The 23,130-nt window shown below is 42.0% G+C and overlaps 1 protein-coding gene across 1 annotated transcript in view; it reads left to right on the top strand.

Moving 5' to 3' along the window:
* The window catches only part of ZNF704 (zinc finger protein 704), a 243,044-nt gene extending 225,402 nt beyond the window's left edge, over positions 1-17,642 (top strand). The window contains exons 8-9 of the mRNA XM_024251403.3: positions 11,003-11,097; positions 12,675-17,642. Coding sequence (XP_024107171.2) covers positions 11,003-11,097; positions 12,675-12,786 — 207 coding nt within the window. The 3' untranslated portion in view covers positions 12,787-17,642. The remainder of the gene's footprint in view (positions 1-11,002; positions 11,098-12,674) is intronic.
* The last annotated feature ends 5,488 nt before the right edge of the window (positions 17,643-23,130 follow it).

Here is a 23,130-nt window from a genome sequence, read left to right as displayed (position 1 = left end):
TATTGTGAATAGTGCCACAATAAACATACATGTGCATGTGTCTTTATAGCAGCATGATTTATAATCCTTTGGGTATATACCAAGTAATGGAATGGCTGGGTCAAATGGTATTTCTAGTTCTAGATCCCTGAGGAATCGCCACACTGACTTCCACAATGGTTGGACTAGTTTACTGTCCCGCCAACAGTGTAAAAGTGTTCCTATTTCTCTACATCCTCTCCAGCACCTGTTGTTTCCTGACTTTTTATGATCGCCATTCTAACTGGTGTGAGATGGTATCTCATTGTGGTTTTGATTTGCATTTCTCTGATGGCCAATAATGATGAACATTTTTTTATGTGTCTTTTGGCCACATAAATGTCTTCTTTTGAGAAGTGTCTGTTCATACCCTTCGCCCACTTTTTGATGGGGTTTGTTTTTTTCTTGTAAATTTGTTTGAGTTCATTGTAGATTCTGGATATTAGCCCTCTGTCAGATGAGTAGATTGCAAAAATTTTCTCTCATTCTGTAGGTTGCCTGTTCACTCTGATGGTAGTTTCTTTTGCTGTGCAGAAGCTCTTTAGTTTAATTAGATCCCATTTGTCAGTTTTGGCTTTTGTTGCCATTGCTTTTGGTGTTTTAGACATGAAGTCCTTGCCCATGCCTATGTCCTGAATGGTAATGCCTAGGTTTTCTTCTAGGGTTTTTATGGTTTTAGGTCTAACATTTAAGTCTTTAATCCATCTTGAATTAATTTTTGTATAAGGTATAAGGAAGGGATCCAGTTTCAGCTTTCTACATATGGCTAGCCAGTTTTCCCACCACCATTGATTAAATAGGGAATCCTTTCCCCATTTCTTGTTTTTCTCAGGTTTGTCAAAGATCAGATAATTGTAGATATGTGGCTTATTTCTGAGGGCTCTGTTCTGTTCCATTGGTCTACATCTCTGTTTTGATACCAGTACCATGCTATTTTGGTTACTGTAGCCTTGTAGTATAGTTTGAAGTCAGGTAGCTTGATGCCTCCAGCTTTGTTCTTGGCTTAGGATTGACTTGGCAATGCGGGCTCTTTTTTGGTTCCATATGAACTTTAAAGTAGTTTTTTCCAATTCTGTGAAGAAAGTCGTTGGTAGCTTGATGGGGATGGCATTGAATCTATAAATTACCTTGGGCAGTATGGCCATTTTCATGATATTGATTCTTCCTATCCATGAGCATGGAATGTTCTTCCATTTGTTTGTATCCTCTTTTATTTCATTAAGCAGTGGTTTGTAGTTCTCCTTGAAGAGGTCCTTCACATCCCTTGTAATTTGGATTCCTAGGTATTTTATTCTCTTTGAAGCAATTGTGAATGGGAGTTCACTCATGATTTGGCTCTCTGTTTGTCTGTTATTGGTGTATAAGAATGCTTGTGATTTTTGCACATTGATTTTGTATCCTGAGACTTTGCTGAAGTTGCTTATCAGCTTAAGGAGATTTTGGGCTGAGACGATGGGGTTTTCTAGATATACAATCATGTCATCTGCAAACAGGGACAATTTGACTTCCTCTTTTCCTAATTGAATACCATTTATTTCCTTCTCTTGCCTGATTGCCCTGGCCAGAACTTCCAACACTATGTTGAATAGGAGTGGTGAGAGAGGGCATCCCTGTCTTGTGCTGGTTTTCAAAGGGAATGATTCCAGCTTTTGCCCATTCAGTATGATATTGGCTGTGGGTTTGTCATAGATAGCTCTCATTATTTTGAGATATGTCCCATCAATACCTAATTTATTGAGAGTTTTTAGCATAAAGCATTGTTAAATTTTGTCAAAGGCCTTTTCTGCATCTATTGAGATAATCATGTGGTTTTTGTCTTTGGTTCTGTTTATATGCTGGATTACGTCTATTGATTTGTGTATGTTGAACCAGCCTTGCATCCCAAGGATGAAGCCCACTTGATCATGGTGGATAAGCTTTTTGATGTGCTGCTGGATTCAGTTTGCCAGTATTTTATTAAGGATTTTTGCGTCGATGTTCATCAGGGATATTGGTCTAAAATTCTCTTTTTTTGCTGTGTCTCTGCCAGGCTTTGGTATCAGGATGATGCTGGCCTCATAAAATGAGTTAGGGAGGATTCCCTCTTTTTCTATTGATTGGAGTAGTTTCAGAAGGAATGGTACCAGCTCCTCCTTGTACCTCTGGTAGAATTGGGCTGTGAATCTATGTGGTCCTGGACTTTTTTTGGTTGGTAAGCTATTAATCATTGCCTGAATTTCAGAGCCTGTTATTGGTCTATTCAGAGATTCAACTTCTTCCTGGTTTAGTCTTGGGAGGGTGTATGTGTCGAGAAATTTATCCATTTCTTCTAGATTTTCTAGTTTATTTGCATAGAGGTGTTTATAGTATTCTCTGATGGTAGTTTGTATTTCTGTGGGATCAGTGGTGATATCCCCTTTATCATTTTTTATTGCGTCTATTTGATTCTTCTCTCTTTTCTTCTTTATTAGTCTTGCTAGCAGTCTATCAATTTTGTTGATCTTTTCAAAAAACCAGGTCCTGGATTCATTGATTTTTTGAAGGGTTTTTTGTGTCTCTATTTCTTTATGTTCTGCTCTGATCTTAGTTATTTCTTGCCTTCTGCTAGCTTTTGAATGTGTTTGCTCTTGCTTCTCTAGTTCTTTTAATTGTGATGTTAGGGTGTCAATTTTAGATCTTTCCTGCTTTCTCTTGTGGGCATTTAGTGCTATAAATTTCCCTCACACACTGCTTTGAATGTGACCCAGAGATTCTGGTATGTTGTGTCTTTGTTCTCGTTGGTTTCAAAGAACATTTTTATTTCTGCCTTCATTTCGTGATGTACCCAGTAGTCATTCAGGAGCAGGTTGTTCAGTTTCCATGTAGTTGAGCGGTTTTGAGTGAGTTTCTTAATCCTGAGTTCTAGTTTGATTGCACTGTGGTCTGAGAGACAGTTTGTTATAATTTCTGTTCTTTTACATTTGCTGAGGAGTGCTTTACTTCCAACTATGTGGTCAATTTTGGAATAGGTGTGGTGTGGTGCTGAAAAGAATGTATATTCTGTTGGTTTGGGGTGGAGAGTTCTGTAGATGTCTATTAGGTCCTCTTGGTGCAGAGCTGAGTTCAATTCCTGGGTATCCTTGTTAACTTTCTGTCTCGTTGATCTGTCTAATGTTGACAGTGGGGTGTTAAAGTCTCCCATTATTATTGTGTGGAAGTCTAAGTCTCTTTGTAGGTCTCTAAGGACTTGCTTTATGAATCTGGCTGCTCCTGTATTGGGTGCATATATATTTAGGATAGTTAGCTCTTCTTGTTGAATTGATCCCTTTACCATTATGTAATGGCCTTCTTTGTCTCTTTTGATCTTTGTTGGTTTAAAGTCTGTTTTATCGCAGACTAGGATTGCAACCCCTGCCTTTTTTTGTTTTCCATTTGCTTGGTAGATCTTCCTCCATCCGTTTATTTTGAGCCTATGTGTGTCTCTGCATGTGAGATGGGTTTCCTGAATACAGCACACTGATGGGTCTTGAGTCTTTATCCAATTTGCCAGTCTGTGTCTTTTAATTGGAGCATTTAGCCCATTTACATTTGAGGTTAATATTGTTATGTGTGAATTTGATCCCGTCATTATGACGTTAGCTGGTTATTTTGCTCGTTAGTTGATGCAGTTTCTTCCTAGCCTTGATGGTCTTTACAATTTGGCATGTTTTTGCAGTGGCTGGTACCGGTTGTTCCTTTCCATGTTTAGTGCTTCCTTCAGGAGCTCTTTTAGGGCAGGCCTGGTGGTGACAAAATCTCTCAGCATTTGCTTGTCTGTAAAGGATTTTATTTCTCCTTCACTTATGAAGCTTAGTTTGGCTGGATATGAAATTCTGGGTTGAAAATTCTTTTCTTTAACAATGTTGAATATTGGCCCCCACTCTCTTCTGGCTTGTAGAGTTTCTGCCGAGAGATCAGCTGTTAGTCTGATGGGCTTCCCTTTGTGGGTAACCCGACCTTTCTCTCTGGCTGCCCTTAACATTTTTTCCTTCATTTCAGCTTTGGTGAATCTGACAATTATGTGTCTTGGAGTTGCTCTTCTCGAGGAGTATCTTTGTGGCATTCTCTGTATTTCCTGAATTTGAATATTGACCTGCCTTGCTAGATTGGGGAAGTTCTCCTGGATAATATCCTGCAGAGTGTTTTCCAGCTTGGTTCCATTCTCTCCGTCACTTTCAGGCTCACCAATCAGACGTAGATTTGGTCTTTTCACATAGGCCCTTATTTCTTGGAGGCTTTGTTCGTTTATTTTTATTCTTTTTTCTCTAAACTTGTCTTCTCACTTCCTTTCATTCTTTTGATCTTCCATCACTGATACCCTTTCTTCCAGTTGATCGAATCGGCTACTGAGGCTTGTGCATTCTTCACGTAGTTCTCGTGCCTTGGTTTTCAGCTCCATCAGATCCTTTAAGGACTTCTCTGCATTGGTTATTCTGGTTAGCCATTCATCTAATTTTTTTTCAAGGTTTTTAACTTCTTTGCCATGGGTTCGAACTTTCTCCTTTAGCTCGGAGTAGTTTGATTGTCTGAAGCCTTCTTCTCTCAACTTGTCAAAGTCATTCTCCATCCAGCTTTGTTCTGTTGCTGGTGAGGAGCTGCGTTCCTTTGGAGGAGGATAGGCACTCAGATTTTTAGAGTTTCCAGTTTTTCTGCTGTTTTTTCTCCATCTTTGTGGTTTTATCTACCTTTGGTCTTTGATGATGGTGACGTACAGATGGGGTTTTGGTGTGGATGTCCTTTTTGTTTGTTAGTTTCCCTTCTAACAGTCAGGACCCTCAGCTGCAGGTCTGTTGGAGTTTGCTGGAGGTCCACTCCAGACCCTGTTTGCCTGGGTATCAGCAGCGGAGGCTGCAGAACAGTGGATATTGGTGAACAGCAAATGTTGCTGCCTGATTTTTCCTCTGGAAGTTTTGTCTCAGAGGAGTACCCGGCCGTGTGAGGTGTCAGTCTGCCCCTACTGGGGTGTGCCTCCCAGTTAGGCTACTCGGGGGTCATGGACCCACTTGAGGAGGCAGTCTGTCCGTTCTCAGATCTCCAGCTGCATACTGGGAGAACCACTGCTCTCTTCAGAGCTGTCAGACAGGGACATTTAAGTCTGCAGAGTTTTCTGCTGCCTTTTGTTTGGCTATGCCCTGCCCCCAGAGGTGGAGTCTACAGAGGCAGGCAGGCCTCCTTGAGCTGTGGTGGGCTCCACCCAGTTCAAGCTTCCTGGTTGCTTTGTTTACCTACTCAAGCCTCGGCAATGGTGGGTGCCCCTCCCCTAGCCTCGCTGCCGCCTTGCAGTTTGATCTCAGACTGCTGTGGTAGCAATGAGTGAGGCTCCGTGGGTGTAGGACCCTCCGAGCTAGGCGCGGGATATAATCTCCTGGTGTGCCTTTTGCTAAGACTGTTGGAAAAGCGCAGTATTAGGGTGAGAGTGACCCAATTTTCCAGGTGCCGTCTGTCACCCCTTTCTTTGACTAGGAAAGGGAATTCCCTGACCCCTTGCGCTTCCCAGGTGAGGCAATGCCTCATCCTGCTTCGGCTCATGCTTGGTGTGCTGCACCCACTGTCCTGCACCCACTGTCCGACACTTCCCAGTGAGATGAACCTGGTACCTCAGTTGGAAATGCAGAAATCACCCATCTTCTGCATCACTCACGCTGGGAGCTGTAGACTGGAGCTGTTCCTATTCAGCCGTCTAATTTAAAATTCTTTAGACTCTTTGGAGGTCACACCTAACCAACAAACTATGTACATATAGCCCAATAATTTTATTTAGTTAGAAATATTATCATATTATACTGTCCAAGTATGTTATATGCTTTATAAAACATGCCACAAAATAGAACTTGGAAATGGTTAAGAAATAAACAAATGGAAATGCAGAGACCACTAAGAGAGAAAGTATTTGCTTTATAGGGCTTTATTTTAGGGCACACATTATTTCCATCAGTGATATGGCAGGATGGAAGAGTGCAAAAAGCAGGGCTTTGACATCATTCAGAAGTGAGTTCCAAGGCCAGGTGTTCAAGTCAGACAACGGTGTTCAAACCCTGAGTCCATTTACTGTGTGGCCTGGACAGTGCACTTAACTTCTCCATTTTCTCATCTATAAAATGGAAATTATGGCTATGATAGGGTTGTTGTGAAGATTGAAATAGATAACATATGGAAGACACTTAGCTTATATAGCAGGCTCTCAGCAAATTACTTCTGCTGCTACTTTTACCTCTGGGATGTTCTGCAGGCCACTTCCCTGCTCAAAGCCTAAATTTCTCTATCTGTAAGATGTAGATATAGATTATTTTATTTTGCAAGTTTGCTATGAGAATTAAAAGAGATAATAGATAACCTACTTGCCTGTCTTTCACATTTGCAGGCACTGAATAAATGGTAGTTGACTGCCCCAGTTACTCCCTTGGTTTCTCCACCCTCATCCTCAACTAAAATAAGAAGCTGAAACATGACTGTCTTGCCATTAAAAGTCTCAAGAAAAAACTCACATGTCATATTGAGCCTCCCACTGAACTCAGCCACATATGGAAGTTTGAAGTGGGTCCTCTGTCTTTTGCTATGTTGTACCCTGTAGAAATGCATGTACTGAACTCCAGAGTTAAGAGAGCCATTAGCAGGACGAAGGACTTTGGCGAGGGGTCATTCCTGCAGAAGGTCCATGTTGTGGTTTGCAAGTGTCCCCCAAAGTTCATGTGCTGGAAATTTAATCCCCAGTGCAGCAGTGTTGAGAGGTGGAACCCTTAAGAGGTGATGGGGTCTAGAGGACTCTACTCTCATGAATGGATTAGTGTCATTATCAGGAGAGTGGGTTTGTTATAAAAACAAGTTCAGCCCTCTCTTAGGTGAACTGTTACCCTTCCACCCTTTGCCCTGGGATGACACAGCGAGAAGGCCGTTGTCACATGCAGGCCCCTCAACCTTAGACTTTCCAGCCTCCAGAACTGTAAAAAATAAATTTCTGCTCATTATAAATCATCCAGTCTCAGGTACTCTGTTATAGCAGCACAAAACAGCTGAAGACAATCCATATCCCTCAAACAGGTTTGGGGGAATTTTCAAAAGCCTGTTCCTCATGCCTCCCCCACCCTGCTGCTTCTATAACTTTCTTATCTCAGAAAGTGGCACCACTGTGCCTCCAGCCACTTGGGCCAGAACCTGGGATTCATCCTTGACTCCTCAATTCATCCTTGATTCATCTAAAGATGCAATTTTCTTTGTGCCCCATCCTAACCCACAAGTCCTAGGCTGTACCTCTAAACAACGGGAATCCAGCCCCTCCCCACCACTGCTGCCATACCTAGTCTAAACCACTGGTATGTCTTTGCCTGGAATACTGCAAAAGCCTCTCAACTCCAGGGCTCCTTTCCAGGCTGTCTACTGTCCATTCTCCAAAGTGCCAAAGTGATCTGTTTAAAGCATTAATCAGATGTCTTGCTTTTAAAAACTCTCCAATGGCTTACTTATTGCACTTAGAATAACATTCAGATCCCTTATTGCAGGTCAGAGGCATAGCTTGATACTTCTGTCTCCTCTCCTCCCACCCTCCACCTCCCACAAAGTGCCCACCCCCTTTTCTGCAATGCCTTGTAGGTGAAAGGTAACCTCCTCAGGAGGCCTTCTCTTACCACTCAAAATAAATAAGTGTCCTCTCCTTCTATTACACTTTAGCCTATTACCCTATTTTATTTCTGTCAGCTACTTATCACTAAAATGATCTTGTGTGATTTTGTATTTATTGTCTGTCTTCTCACTAGAATGTAAGCTCCATGAGGGCAGAGAATTTGTTTTTTCACAGCTATATCCTCAGAATCTGTAACAATGCCTGGTACATAGCAAGTATTTAATAAATATCTGTTGAATGAAGAGTATCCAATAATCTCATATCACTTCATGCAAAAGGGCTATGTCAACTTTGCATGATCTAGAAACTTCCACATTATCCCTGGCTGATGGAAGTAGTTTACTGTCATGTCAACCAAAGTTTTCCAGTTCTCTGACTAAATGAAGTGCAGTGTTGTTGGGATTCCATAAGTTCTACAAGAATTGTTAGATTTTTATGTTTATTTTCCTGATAATTTAAAACAATTCATATAAGCATATCAGAGATCATCTACAGTGACTGTAGATGTCTCAGGTATTCACTCCCTCTAGTTTGCTGTTATTCATCCTGTACAAAACCAAAGCCATTATGAGATGGGGTGAGGAGGATTCTGCTCTTGGAGGAAGCTGCATATCTATACACATGAAATGAATGCACTGAACTCCAAAGCTTTTATTTTTAAAAACTCTGAATGTTACCTCTGCTGGCCCTTGCTCCACCCAACTTTAGCATGAAGACCAGTGGTATAGAATCATTGAAACTCATGGCAACAGTGGTTCCAAATGTTAGATTTTTACTTACCTGTATAATTTTTTTTTTTTTTTTTAACTGCGTCTCACTCTGTTGCCCAGGCTAGAGTGCAATGGCACAATCTCGACTCACTGCTGCCTTGAACTCTCCACACTCAGGTGATCCTCCCACCTCAGCTGAGTAGCTGGGACTATAGGTGCACATCACCAATCTGGCTAATTTGTGTATTTTTAGTAGAGATGGGGTTTCACCATGTTGCCCAGACTGGGCTCAAACTCCTGGACTCAAGTGATCCATTCACCTTGGCTTCCCAAAGTGCTAGGATTACAGGCATAAGCTATACCACTCCTGGCCCTACCTGTGTAATTTTTTAAATGTCTAAGTTTTGTGCTGCTATAACAGAATACCTTAGACTGGGTAATTTATAATGAACTGAAATTTACTGACTAACAACCTGGAGGCGGGGAAGTCCAACATCAACATGCCAGCCTCTGTGAGGGCCTTTATGCTGCATCATCACATGGCAGAAGGTGAGAGGGTGAGGGGGGCCAAACTGGCCCTTGTAGAACACTAATCCCACCCATGGGAGTGGAGCCCTCATAGCCTAATCACCTCTTAAGGGCCCCAACTCTTAATACTATTACAATGGCAAGTAAGTTTCAACATAAGTTTTGGAGGGGACAAACATTCAAGCCATAGCATTAAAATTAATGTCTGGGAAAATAACACTGATGATCTCTATTAGGCCATACTTGCATTGCTATAAAGAAATACCTGAGACAGGGTAAGTTATAAAGAAAAGAGGTTTAATTGGCTCTACAGGCTGTACAGGAAGCACAGTGGCATCTGCTTCTGGGGAGGCCTCAGGGAGCTTTTACTCATGGTGGAAGGTGAAGCAGGAGCAGGCACGTCACGTATGAAAGCAGGAATGGGCATAAAACAACCACAGTCTTACGTAAACTCAAGAGTGAGAGGTCACATATCACCAAGAGAATGGTCCAAGCCATTCATGAGGGATCCATCCCCATAATCCACACACCTCCCACCAGGCCCCACCTCCAGCACTGGGGATTACTTTTCAACATGAAATTCGGGCAGAGACACACATCCGAACTGTATCATGTGCGTTCCTTTACGTTGAAAGAGACGAGAAAGTACTAATACCTGTACTAGAGAAAAGCAGTTCTCTAAGGATGTTTGGGGAATGCTCCCATGACTTTTAAGTGACAGTGCTCTTCCTGTGACCACTTTGCCTCCTAGGTTTTTAAATTGATTAAATGTCTGTCCTCCTACATATGGCAATACTGATTAATTAGTTGAAACATTCTTTTTCCTTTGTTAAAAAAATGAATTTGTTGCAGCTTTTAAGAATTCCAGAAGCTGGGAAGCTTATTTAGTGTTAGGAGACAGGTAATGCAAAGGGCTGAAGTGAGTAATGCAGGAGGGACTGAGGACAGTAGGGGCCCTCCTCTATGACTGAGCGACAGAAAAGCAACAGGGTTAAACACACGTCCTGGTGCCAGGAAGAGCTGCAGCACAACCCTGGGTCTACCATGACACATGCCATGACCTTTGGCAAGTTACTTAACCTCCATCTGCCTTGGTCTCCTAATCTATAAAATAGGAACAATAGTAATACTGCGTGGGGTCGTTGTGAAGACTAAAGCTGCTGTGAGTGTACCTGCACGTAGTGAGCACTCAGTAAGTGTTCGGTGGGTGGCATACGTTCTTGATTTGCTCAGGCTGTCTGCCTCTTGCCTTTATTCCTTCCTGTTTGGACCTGAGAGTCTGCTGATGGGGTGTTTTTTACAAGAATCCATGTATTTAGTGGCAGTGATTGATCCACTAGAGCCAACAGAAGGCCTAGACCTGCACTGTGTCATTGTCGCTTACTAGCTATATAATCTTAAATAAATCTCTTAACCTCTCTAGGTATGTTTCATCTTCTAAAAAAGGGAATCATGAGCCTTGCCCTGCTTGACAGGGTTCATGAGGATCAAAAGAAATAGACAGGAATGTACTTCAAGATTTAAAATATTATTCAAGTGAAAATATGGTATGATGAGAGCCACTTGAAATGCATAGACATCAAGTAAAAAAATGTTTGAGATATTGGCTGTTGGTGGGTCTTCTCTGTTTGGGAATGCATTTTAATTCTGCCATGAGCAGCCCTCCTCCATTTTAATGTGTGGTCTCTGTGAGGAAAGTATTTCATCTCTGCTTCCTTTTTTTTTTTTTTTTTTTTTTTTTTTGAGACAGAATCTCACTCTGTCACCCAGGCTGGAGTGCAGTGGCACGATCTCATCTCACTGCAACCTCCGCCCCGGGGTTCAAGCAGTCCTCCTGCCTCGGCCTCCCAAGTAGCTGGGATTACAGGCACACAACCCCACACTTGGCTAATTTTTGTACTTTTCGGTAGAGATGGGGTTTCACCGTGTTGGCCAGGCTGATTGAACTCCTGACCACAAGTGATCCGCCCACCTCGGCCTCCCAAAGTTCTGAGATTACAGGTGTGAACCACCGTGCCCGGCCTCATCTGTGCTTCTAATGGTCAAGGATCAGTGTCCACATAGCAAAGGTTAACTAACTGCATGGGTGGAGAACCTGCCCCATCAACTTTGTTTTCCATGTATTCACCAGGTGTCACCCACACATCATCCGGTGGGCACAGGAGAGCAGAGACAGCACGCGCACACGGTCCTGTCCTCCCCACCCAGAGGCACAGTCAGCTTAAGGTATGACAGCTTAAAAAACTCCACACACCTCACCACAAAGGAATTAACTATAAAACAGAACAGCAGAGAGAACCCTGAGAAATGATCTTCTATAAAATTTCTCCACAATTGACAAAACGCCCTTTCTTTTTTTCCCATGGTTTTTCCCATCCATTACCTATTAATGAAGATTTGTTGTTTCAGGGGGTAATGATTTACAGTAAGGTTTTTGTTTTTTGTTTTTGTTTTTGTTTTTGTTTTTACAGAATAGGCAATGGTGATTATTGGGTCTATTTAGAGCCATGTTGTATTAATCTCTATATTAAATGAACTATAAGATACAATTTTTAATGCAGATCAAGAATGATCTCCCCAGAAGTTCCTTAACCAAAATACAATAGTCCCCTTTTATCCACAGTTTTACTTTCTGTGGTTTCAGTTACCCAAAGTCAATTGTGGTCCAAAAATGTTAAATGGAGAATTCCAGAAATAAATGATTAATAAGTTTTAAATTGCACACCATTCTGAGTAGTGTGATGAAATTTTGTGCCATCCAGCTCTGTCCTGCCTGGGATGAATGTTATCCCTTTGCTCAGTGTATCCACACTGTCTACACTACTTGCCCATTAGATTGACTGTTACAAACTGTACTTGTGTTCAAGGAACCCTTCTTTTACTTAATAATAGACCCAAAGTGCAAGAGTGGTGAGGCTGGAATTCAGATATGCTAAAGACAAGCCATAAAGTGCTTCCTTTAAGTGAAAAGGTGAAAGTTTTCAACTTAACAAAGAAAAAAATTTTTATACTGAGGTTGCGAAGATCTACAGTACGAATGAATCTTCAATCCATGAAACTGTAAAGAAAGAAAAAGTCATGCATAATATATATATAGGGTTTGTACTATTTGCAGTTTCAGGCATCCACTGGAGGTCTTGGAACATATTCCCCACCCTTAGCAGGGACTGCTGTACTAGAAATTGAGAATGGAGGGAGCATTTGAAAGTACCTACTTAAAAACTTGAAAGAGCAATGTTGCTCTCTACTGGCATTTCTTGTGTTTACTTATTTAATTCAGTTTTATGAAGATGCCCAAATGGACATGTCCACAAGTAGACAAATAGAAGCTTAAGGGATATGGTAGCAAATTTTAACAGTTGAGTGTAGTGGCTGTGAAAACAACCAGCACATATTAGAGTCTGAACCTAGAGAGAAGTCGCTCTGTCTCCCAGGCTGGAGTGCAGTGGCACGATCTCGGCTCACTGCAACCTCCGCCTCCCAGGTTCAAGTGATTCTCCTGCCTCAGCCTCCTGAGTAGCTGGGATTACAGGTGCATGCCATCATGCCTGGCTAATTTTTGTGTGTTTTTAGTAGAGACAGAGTTTCACCATGTTGACAGGCTGGTCTCAAACTTCTGACCTCTGGTGATCTGCCCACCTCGCCCTCCCAAAGTTCTGGGATTACAGGCATGAGCCACCATGGCCAGCCTTTTTTTTTTTTTTTTTTTTTCCTCCCTCACTCTTTCAAGGGATTTTTGAGCTCTCCATAGAATGCCCATTGAATTCCTCCCACTAAACTAACCTTCCTCGTCTGTCTTACAGGAAGCCCAGGGGAGAGGGCAAAAAGTGTCGGAAGGTGTACGGGATGGAGAACCGAGACATGTGGTGTACCGCCTGCCGCTGGAAGAAGGCCTGCCAGAGATTCCTCGACTGAGAGACCCCCAGGCAGAGGGGCTCGGGGCCCTGAGCCGCTCCTGCCCTGGCCTGCCACTGCAGGTGTTGGAAAGAGCTTTTCCTACTGAATAAAACACAGTTGAAGCCGGGAAAAGCCCTTTCAGGAACCTTGGAGGAATAACAGCAAAAACACAGAAAAATTGTTTAAGTCACCACCTATGACAAAAGAAAGTTGCTCTTACTGAGAACCCAGCCTGGAGCAGCTATAACTAGTTTTTTTTCCTTCAAAAGAAAAGTCAACTTTTTTTGCTGTATGTCTAGACTTAAAACTGTGGACTTCTATAGCAATTGAACCATCAAAGCCCATTTTACCTAGAAAGGAGGCATATTTTGATAAGCTTTCTGAATTATGCCATTTCCAAGATTTTTTTGACACTTAAAAAACAAGCTACAGGTTATTCAGTAGCGTTTGTACAAAGACCAGTACTTACTTTTGTTGTGAATAATCTTTTCCCTATTTTCCATTTGACTTCTTGGAGCAGTATATGTCAGGATGTGTTGCAAGAAAGTGCAGCACTCTGGGCATCTTTTCTATGGCTTTTTGTTTGTTTTTCTTTTAAGAATGGCCCCAACTGAACCATGGTAGAGCTATTAGCATGTAGGGCCCCAGATGGCATAAACTCGAGAAGGGATTGTCCACGGAAATCACCAGCAGACTTCAGCCCGAAGCTGAGTTCAGGAAGTCCAGCTGTCACTGTTGGGAAACATCTAGGAGTCTTCCTTGGATCCATAAGAAGCTCTTCCCCTAAAGGCAGCACAGCTAACTCTACTCTCTACCTGCCACAACTCAGTCAAGAACTGGCACCTGTAGCCATCTGGGTAAGCCTCCATGCTTCTTTCAGGGATGTGACACAAATGGCAACTCGGAGCTATTTGTTACTGCTTGTCTGTCAAGATTGTAGCCAGGTTAATGGGTCATTTTCCTTCTCTCCAGACTCCACCACTGACTGATTTCAGAAGAGGTAGAGAACTCCAAACTGTCCCAGCAGGTTTGCTTTAGACAACAGAGCACAGCCCACATGGCCCCACCTGTTCAGAAAGTCATTTAGATCAACAAACCACTTCCATTCTGAGTGCACTTTTATAGGTTTTATGCTTTAGCATGTCTGGGAGATGAGTTAATTAACAATATAAACATTATGTGAGTAAATGGAAGGTCCAAACTTTAAGTTTTTCTTATAAAAATATTGGAGCTATTCATTTAAGAATTTGCTCAAAAGGGAACATACAGAACACCAAAAGGAAAATGCATGTAGGTATAGGAATTTCTCAATTTAGTAGGGCCAGGGTTTGCACTATGTTCCATTTATTGGGCTTTGTAACTTACTTGCTTGTTTGTTTGGGGGATAGTGGTGTGGGGAGAGGGGAATCGTCAAGCCCTATAAATAAGCTCATTCTCTATCTACCCAACTCTCAATTGCCCTGCTAAAGAGTTATTTCTCCTATACCTATGCAAAGTAGGAAGAGCACCTTATAGGAGGCACTGTATAGGGACAGGGGACATGGGATCAGCCATAGGAATGTTAAATGAAATTGCACAGAGGAAAGTTTAATATATGTCTAGAGATTGTACATACACTTTTTTAAGCGTAGAAAGAAGACATCTAGTAATGACAGATATTCTTTTTATATACAAGCAAAAGAAAGTATAAGGAGGTTCTACAGCGCAACATCCACAATCTGTGCATTCACATATTATGGGACTTTTATTTTTTAAACTCTCATAAATTTTTTAAAATTACTCCTTGGAAGAGATCCTGGTTTTTTTCTTCATTTTTTTTTCTTTAAAAACATTTATTTTAAGAGAAGAGAAAAAGAGCTTCATCTAATTTTGCATCTTGATTACCAATCAGTACTAGTCACAGCACCAGCAATACTGTATGTTTTAGACTTACAAGGTCAGCCAGGAAATGGCATTTTTTTAAACGCAGAAATGTGTTTGTTTCTTCTACTCTAGCATGTCCTTTCTCCTCCTGGTGTCCTGTCACCCCCATGCAGCACCACTGATGCAAGATGATGCTCTGCCTGGTCCAGGAAGCCCTGAGCCGTGGGCAGATTGCCCAGTGGCCTTGGGCGGCCAGAGCTGGTCACCTGTTTAAGCAAGTTCACCATGTGTTTAAATGACAGGGTACAGTCCTGGACCAGAGGTTTTTCTCTTCAGCAAAGCTCCCTGGCCCTTGATCGTTGGACTGTTACTAATAGAAAAAGATTCAAGTCATGAAGTATAAAATCCATCCCCCATCCCAGAACTTTGAAACACAAGGAGGGAGAGATCTTTGCTATGGAGCAGTCCTGGAGCAAAGCCCCTGGCTTCCACCCCCAGATATATACCCCATGAGTAGTGCTGAGCTCCAGCTTAGCTGAGCCAAGCTCAGTCCTTACCTGGTGTTCAGCCAGTGCACAGGTATAAGCAGAAATATAGAGCTGAATGTAGCTTCCCTGGGATCTCTTCTCCTTTCTAAAGCATTTTTCACACAGTTCTGTACCTCCTACCCAAGTTGGGGCTGCTTTCTGCCTGCTAGCCCAGGGCTCTGTGTACTTTCTTTTCTGGCTTCAGGTGCAGACAGACCCTCAGTACCTTCCTGGACACAGACACATATTCCCTGGACCAAGGCGTGGAATAACTAGTAGACCACCAAGCCACAGGTGGCTGGTCTTGAAGAAAAGGGATTATACTCCTTACAGGCCACCCAGAAAGCTATGAATTCCAATATACACCACTGATCATTCAAGTTAGGGTTTTTTTTTTTTAACGTAGCATTATTTTGTTATATTCTGGAACTAAATGGAGTGCCAAATTAGCCAGACATTGGTTTGATGCCATCTCTGTGGAACCAAGTTCTCTGTGTGTGTTCGTTTGGCTGGGAGGAGAGGGAGGGCTGGGCAGACTGCTCCCACAGCAAGCTGGCGGTGGAACTGGAGCCCTGGCCACCGCAGGGAGCTCAGAGGCCTATCTGCACAAAAGGCATGCAAAACAATGGATTCTGGTCCCAAAATATTTCTAAGTAAGGCGTGATGTAGCCTTTTGATTTTTGTTTTCTCCTTTGACACCCCAGCCTTCAGGAAAGGTTTTTCATCTCTCTCCAAAGAAGTCATTTCATAGTGACTGACAGGACATTCTCCAGAGAGCGACAAAGCAGAGTGGCCAGCAGGCAGTGGTGTTAAGCCTTGGGCCTTCCCAGCAGATGTGTGCTGTATTGGTGGGAGGCAGTGTGACAACCTGGAGAAAACACATAGGTAGCAAGGGAGTCAGGGGGGAGGTACAAGAGGTCTGTGGACACCTGGCTCTTGCTCATCTTCTTGGTGCTGATCAGCTAGTGGTCACCATCCCTAAGTACCTCCCAGGGAGCTGCCATTTTCTCCTCTGGGAGCAGCTGCCTGAAGCAAGGAGAGAATGACCTGAAGGGAAGTACCTCTGGCCAAGAGTGCAGGGCTGCTGTGCCCAGCCCGAGCGGGCCATCTCTAGCAGATATGGACTTCTCTCCACCACACTAGCTGAAAAGTTTTCTCCCTTGGTTGGCAAAAGCCAGTGTCAGGAAAAAAGCTGTGGATTTCTGACCAAGAATGTGTGCGCTTAGCTGCAAAGTGCCCATCAGCAGCTCCAGGCACCAACAAAGTGCCCTTTTATTAGACAATTCCTGCCCGAACATAACCATATTGCAGATGAAAATTTTCAGTAGAGAATGACACAATTCTTGACCTTTCTAAAAACTTTTCAAAGAGATAGTCACGTGTATATGTTGCAAAAGATTTTTGAAACTGAAATGTCCTCCATTAAATCTCAAGAGCACTCGAGTTTTAGGTCTGCTGTTTCTGGTGTCACACTAAGCCACGCTTCTGAAAGCAGCCCTGGGTTCTGAATTAGTTGGCACTGCTGAATCCGTGTTCCCCCTTCATCAGACTCCAGATTGCAGCATTCACTTGCAAAGGTTCAGAGAAAAGTGGCCAGAATTGTACATATAACAGAGAATACCTTGGGAATAGTAGCAAAATACTGTAAATAATATTCATTTCCTCAGGGAAAAATAAAGGGCATGCAAAAATAGGTCTGGAGACTCCTAAAACTAGGAAGAATTTTGTTATCACTAAAGTCTTTTATAGTCAGAACAATTTTTTTTTTCAAATGAACATGGTATCATTTCAAGACAAATTTATGTGAACTGGGCAGTACTGACATTTGTGAGGCATAGGGGAGTGCCCTGGGAAAACGGTTTGGAGCTGACCTGTAGCCTAAGGCTAACATTTGAACCACAGGTGCAATGCCTGGGGGTCGGGGAGGGGGATGGGGTGGGGTGGTATTCCTAGACTCATGTAAGGCTTTTTCTGAATGTAATTGTGAATACAAAGCCTTGCTGGTCCTTTTTATCATTACCCAATGGATGACTGTTTTATTAGCTATCAGCAGAATTCCGTAGGTGAAAGCAAGCCGTGAACGATGTACATTTTGCTTTAATAGCATGTTAGCGAACAAAATTCCATGGACTCTTGTGGACAAGGTGCTGCTTTTTCTCATGACCCTGTAGAATTGCTATCGACCACATCTTCTGTAGCACTGACCTGTGTGAACTCGGGGAAGAATTTGTGCATACAAATGAGTGGAAACAGAGCAGGATTCATGAATATGAATGAGAATGCGAATCATTTTGGAGAATGCCCTGGGCACACGGGTCAACTGGAAATTTCATTTCTCTAAGAAAGTAGCCCTACCAGCGGCACGGACTGTCCCTGTTCCTTGTACCTGTGGGGATTCCTCCATATTGGAACTGTTTCATGTGTCTTTTTTGCATTGTAACTAGCCAAACCTGAAGTCAGTAAATAAAATGAGATTAGCACTTTTTTTAGGTACCAGTTGTATCACTGAGTAATGCACACCAATAGAGCAAGAAAGTATAAAATGTATTTAAGACCAACTGGTTTGCTTATTATGACTGACTTTGAAAAAGCCCATATCCAATGATATACATGCTTTAAAAGGTATATCTATCATAGGACCAGGAACCAAAATGGGAATTTTACTTCTGGTCCTGTTTTGTAAATAGTTACTTTTTTTTGAGGACAATCTCATGTTTTATAACTTTTGTTGTGGGTCTGAGAATCACAATGGTAATATGTTGTGGCAAAACATAACCTTTAAATACAAAAACAATTATAACTTAATTTTCCAAATAAAACAAGAAATATACTGATTAGGCTTCTACAGTTCTAAGAGACATGACACTTTGGTAATAAGCGTCAGTACTCTACTTCTCAAGTTAACTGGAAATATTTTACAAGATGCAGTGTTTTGTAATCACAAAGAACACAGACATTTTGCGAGAAATGACCTTGGTTTTATACATTGTAGCTTATTTTTAAAAATATAGTATTTTACCAGACAGGAAGTGTTAATATTATAAGTAATTCCTGCTCACCAAACAAAGGGCTATGTCTCTTTTAAGCAAATGTTTTGATGCATATCTTTTTAATTAACCCTCTGCAGCAAGGGAAGAAGTACAAATCAGATGGAATGGGTATTATAAGAGAATCAAGATAGCAACAGCTACTCCTTTTATCATTACTAGTGTGTTTTCAAAGTATGGAAAAACATGCCTGAAGAGTCATTTTATATATTTTAAATCTAAAAAATGTTAACAGGTATGCTTATAGGCCATGGGAGAAATATTCTTATAAATTTTTAGTGTAAAATGATAAATTCTGTGTCACAAAGACAAGTTTACCACTTGACCTACCAGAATCACAGATACTTGCATTGAACTAGCAAGTATCATTTGGCGGAAATTTCTAAAATCATAGTAGATAGGCCCAAAGATAGAATTCTTAGGTGATCAGTAATGTTTAAAATAATTTTGTCCTCAGCACTAACTATATAACTGTAATTTCTACATAAGAACAAGTGCTTCCAAAATATAGTGGAGGGAAAAAAGGAAAATAAAAAAACAAAACAAAACAAAAGAGCAAGTGCTTGATTTTTCACTGTGAAGAACTAGCAGGCACATGAGGTTGTGACCAGAAAGTGACTGCGTTCCCAAGAACCAGGAAACAGGGGAGTTGTGAAGAGTTTATTAAAACTGTACAAATAATTCAGAGCTTTGCCAAAACCATTTCATAATGCTGTACAGTTTTTTCAAGCCCACTCACTGTTAAAACAAGAAAGCATCTTTTCTTTCTAAGATTTTAGTAATCCAAAAGCTAGCCTAATTAGCCAAGTATGCAGATAACATCAAAAGCAAAGCTGAGATAGAACAGCCATACACCCGTTGGGCAGCTCTTATGAGGTGGTCAGAAGGTCACTCAGACCTTGGTTTCAAATAGGCTTTAGAATCTCCACACTTGAGGACTAGAAATGCACAGAGTTAGGGAAAGCCATGTACAGCCTTGGCTCCTGGTCTTTGAGATGAGGCGTCCTGCAAATCTCTGTTTTCACTCCTTGGAATATCTCCATTGTTAGCATTAAAGTCCCCAAGAAGTTTTTATTGCTGTACAGTTTTGAACCAAATTAGTCTCATTTCCAAAAGATTCCTAATGCTATATAGGAGAGGTTGCAAATGTCAGTGCCTCAGAAGGACCAGGCAAGTTCTGTAAATGATTGATGTGGATAAGGCAAAGAGGAACACAAGAATGGTGGAGACCAGGTTGAACTGCAGAACACATGCCCTCTTTGAAGGGGCGCCCACACTCAGCTCTAGACAATCAGAACCACGCAGAAATCAGGCCCAGGGCTGCTAGATCTTCTGACGTGGAAATATGATATTACCTGACACATAAGTGTTGACAACTAACTCAAACTCTCGGCCAACACTGTGCAGACCAAAGAGAAGCTGTACACAGGCAGATGAAGCCTGCGGCCCCCAGTTTCAACTATTGGGAAAAGTGGATCTCACATTCCGCAGTTGTCAGGTCAGGTTCATCCATCAGCCCCACAAACTCGCATGTCGGCACTATCTGGGCAACTAAAATAAAAGAGGGGAAAGATCATTTCTCCCCAGATATCATTCTCATGGCAGACTTGAATATAGATACGCTGAGTTATCCAGCTCTCTCACTCTGCCTCCTTTTGGCATGCCCAGGCTGTGCCCTGCAAAGCATTGAATCACTGTTATCCTAATTTTCTTACTGTTTTCTACCGTGGCCACTGTGATGAGGGGCTGGCAAAGAGCAGCCTCGTGCCTTCCGAGAAGGCTGCCAGGATCCTCTGAAGCTTGAAGCGAGCACACATTGCCTCCTTGTGCCAAAGCCCTTGGCCAGCCTCCCCACACTCCTTCCCTCTCCATCCGGCCTCATGAGTCTTCATTCCCATGTAAAATTACCACTGCTTCACCTCTGATACAGCAGAAGCCTTGCTTCAGAACTGGTAGGCATTTGGGTTATTTCGGAGTGTCCACTAACCTCAAAAGGAGGTTTTTCCACATGCAAAACCCTAGCATCTTTGAGGGGAAAGCAAAATGAGAATAAATATGTCATGAAAAAAATTAGAAGTTGCTTCCTTCATTTAGATGGACTAAATTATTTTAAACTGTATCTTACATCAGAGTCCTGATGGTATTGGGATAATCACTGACCCTTTCATGTATGTAATATGATATGTCTCGTTCACACACACTATTTCATTTGATCTTTGTAAGAACCCAGTGTAGAATAGGACTATTTAAAATCAACATTACCCACCTCCAAGGCCAACCCAGAGTAGTCTTGAACCTGAGTCAGCCTCAGTATTGCTTGCAAGGAAGAGGGAAGGGGCTCATCAAAGACCTGGCTCAAACCTTAGTCTTCCAGACTGACTAGGGACGTAAGAAGACCCAGGGACTCACCATGTTCTCAAACCATCTTTTCAGTCCGGGCCTTTCAGCATAGACATAAAGAGCCCACCCGTTACTCAGTCATATTGCCAAGTGCAAACTGATTTATCCCCAGATGAATCCCTTAACTGTAGCGGATCCCTAATCCCTAAATTTCAGCCAATTTGGTAGTTAATTATAGGAGCTTATTAGCTAAATGTATGTTCTGAGTAAAAGTTTTGACTCTTTGGGGAAAATTTATTTTGCTGCTAGCGTACAACATTTGCTATGTATATAAACTTAAGTCAATGCCAGAAATTTTAAAACCAGCTCAAATTTATAATCTGTAATGATCAAATCAAAACATACTGTAAACTCAGAGTTGGAAACGCCTGGTAATATGGTTAAGTCGTGTTTAAATATGAATGCAATTTAAATGACATTGGCAATGCCTGAGATTTCTTTCATTGTGAATGATTAAAAGGCAGTCCAATATATGAATGGATTTCATCTTACCTTTCTCCCGTTAATTTACTAGGTGTAACATCTTGAGTTTAGAGTAAAGTCATTCACAGGCGGTTGGGTCATGGAGCTAGAAGGAGCCTCAAAAAAATCTTTTTGGCCAGACTCCTACATCATGAACAGGGTTTTTGATGAATAATATTTATTATTATGTTTCTAAAGTAATACAGTGTTGGAGAAGGAAACAGTTTAGTCCTTTCCTCTTCTGATGGAAAAGAATCATAGTTAGTGCCGTTGCCATGACAATAACAGGATGTAGAAAGACCCATGAAGAAAGAAAGAAGAAGAAAGCTATGGTTCCAAAAGCAGGTAACCATAGATTTTGAAAGAAGGTGGAGACGGTGATTAAACTGTAGTCCTTGTTTTTTAAAAATGTTCTTTCATGTTAGGCACCACCACATAGTTAATAACTAACAGCTTCTAAAGAGAAGATTCCCTTGATTTATTTATGCCATGAAAATACTAAAAATTAATTCTCAAGTCTAATTAACTATTACATTATCTTGCTAGGTCCATTTCCCTAAATTTTTAATTCAGAAAATTAACCAGAGTTGGCCAGATGCAGTGGTTCACGCCTATAATCCCAGCACTTTGGGAGACCAAGGCAGATGGATCACTTGAGGTCAGTAGTTCGAGACCAGCCTGGCCAACAGAGGAAGAAAGAGTGAAACCCTGTCTTTACTACAAATACAAAAATTAGTCGGGCATGGTGGCACACACCTGTAATTCCAGCTACTTGAGAGGCTGAGGCAGGAGAATCCCTTGAATCTGGAGGCAGAGGTTGCAGTGAGCCAAGATTTCACTGTTGCACCTGGGCTGAGACTACCATTAAAGAAGGAAATTTCCTTTAAACAGAAAAAAAACAAAGGTGCTCATCTATTTCTTCTGAATTCTCTCTACATCCTTGACTTAAGAGGAAAACCAGCACTCTAGAGAAGAAACTGAGCTTTAAAAGAGAACAGTCCCCATTCTAGCTACCAGTCTTGCTTTCCCCCATCTTGGCAAGCCCCAGTGAATTTGCCATTGAAAGATTACCCTCCCCTTTGCCCTCATCTCCCTGAGCTAGAGGCCAGGCTGTTGTTAACGTTTTTTCAATTCCAAAGCCCCTGATGGGACATTCTTGTTTCTGTACTACTGCTTTCTCTCTCTTAAGGTGCAAGGGGATAAATATTACTATGACTGGGATGTAAGGCTCAGTCAGTGTGGCTATCCCCTTCCTTCGGGGGAAATATTCCATCTGTCTGAATGGTTTTAGGTGATCATGAGGAGAGCGGCTTAGTCAGCAGCCAGCCAGCCACGCTCATCACAAAAGATTTGTTCAGACTCACTGTAAAGAATGACAAGGCAGATAGCTAATCCTTTCACTGTGCCTCAAAGCCCGCCGTGCAAGTCACCAACCCTACCGTTCCTTTCCACGTGCGAGGCTAATAGAGTGATCAGAACCAGGAATGTGAGCTGGGTTCCACCTTAGGAGGGGACAATGAGGACAGAGAAAGAGGGCTCCACGTTTAATTGCTCCAGCCTCTGACTTCTGCTCACAATTACAGAGCATGAAAGCAGAATTGGCCTTTAGTATGTAAAAAGGAAGTGGCTCCCGCAGCGTATAATTGTTATAATTTCGTATTTGTGGAAAGAGAAAAGGACTCCAGTCCACTCATGTTGTTAAGCACTTGTCCCTCACTCCACTGGAGCCCCCTTCCTATGTTTTGGGCACAGATGGCTGGGACAGAAAAGAAAGAGGAAGAGCGGCTGCCAGAGTGTGAATATACCCCTCAGGGATCTACAGCGGAGTTTAATGATAAACTACCCATACTCTCCCAAAAAAGGTTGAGGAGCAATGCATAACTTTGTGGATTACAAACTCTTGTTTTACTTTTTAAACCTTTTTTCCATACTCTGCTTATTGGAAATCAATGGCTGTGATGTGACCAACACCTGTGATGATAGCAAAGCCCCTCCTTTCACAGTCTCCCGAATGTTCGGGGAACCTCCCTGGTCATTGGTAGAAAGCTTTAGAAAAGACTTAG

Source organism: Pongo abelii, chromosome 7 (assembly GCF_028885655.2).
Source record: "Pongo abelii isolate AG06213 chromosome 7, NHGRI_mPonAbe1-v2.0_pri, whole genome shotgun sequence".
Lineage (NCBI taxonomy): Eukaryota > Metazoa > Chordata > Mammalia > Primates > Hominidae > Pongo > Pongo abelii.
The sequence above is the reverse complement of the archived record's forward strand: the minus strand, read 5'-3'. Positions and strand labels throughout refer to the sequence as shown.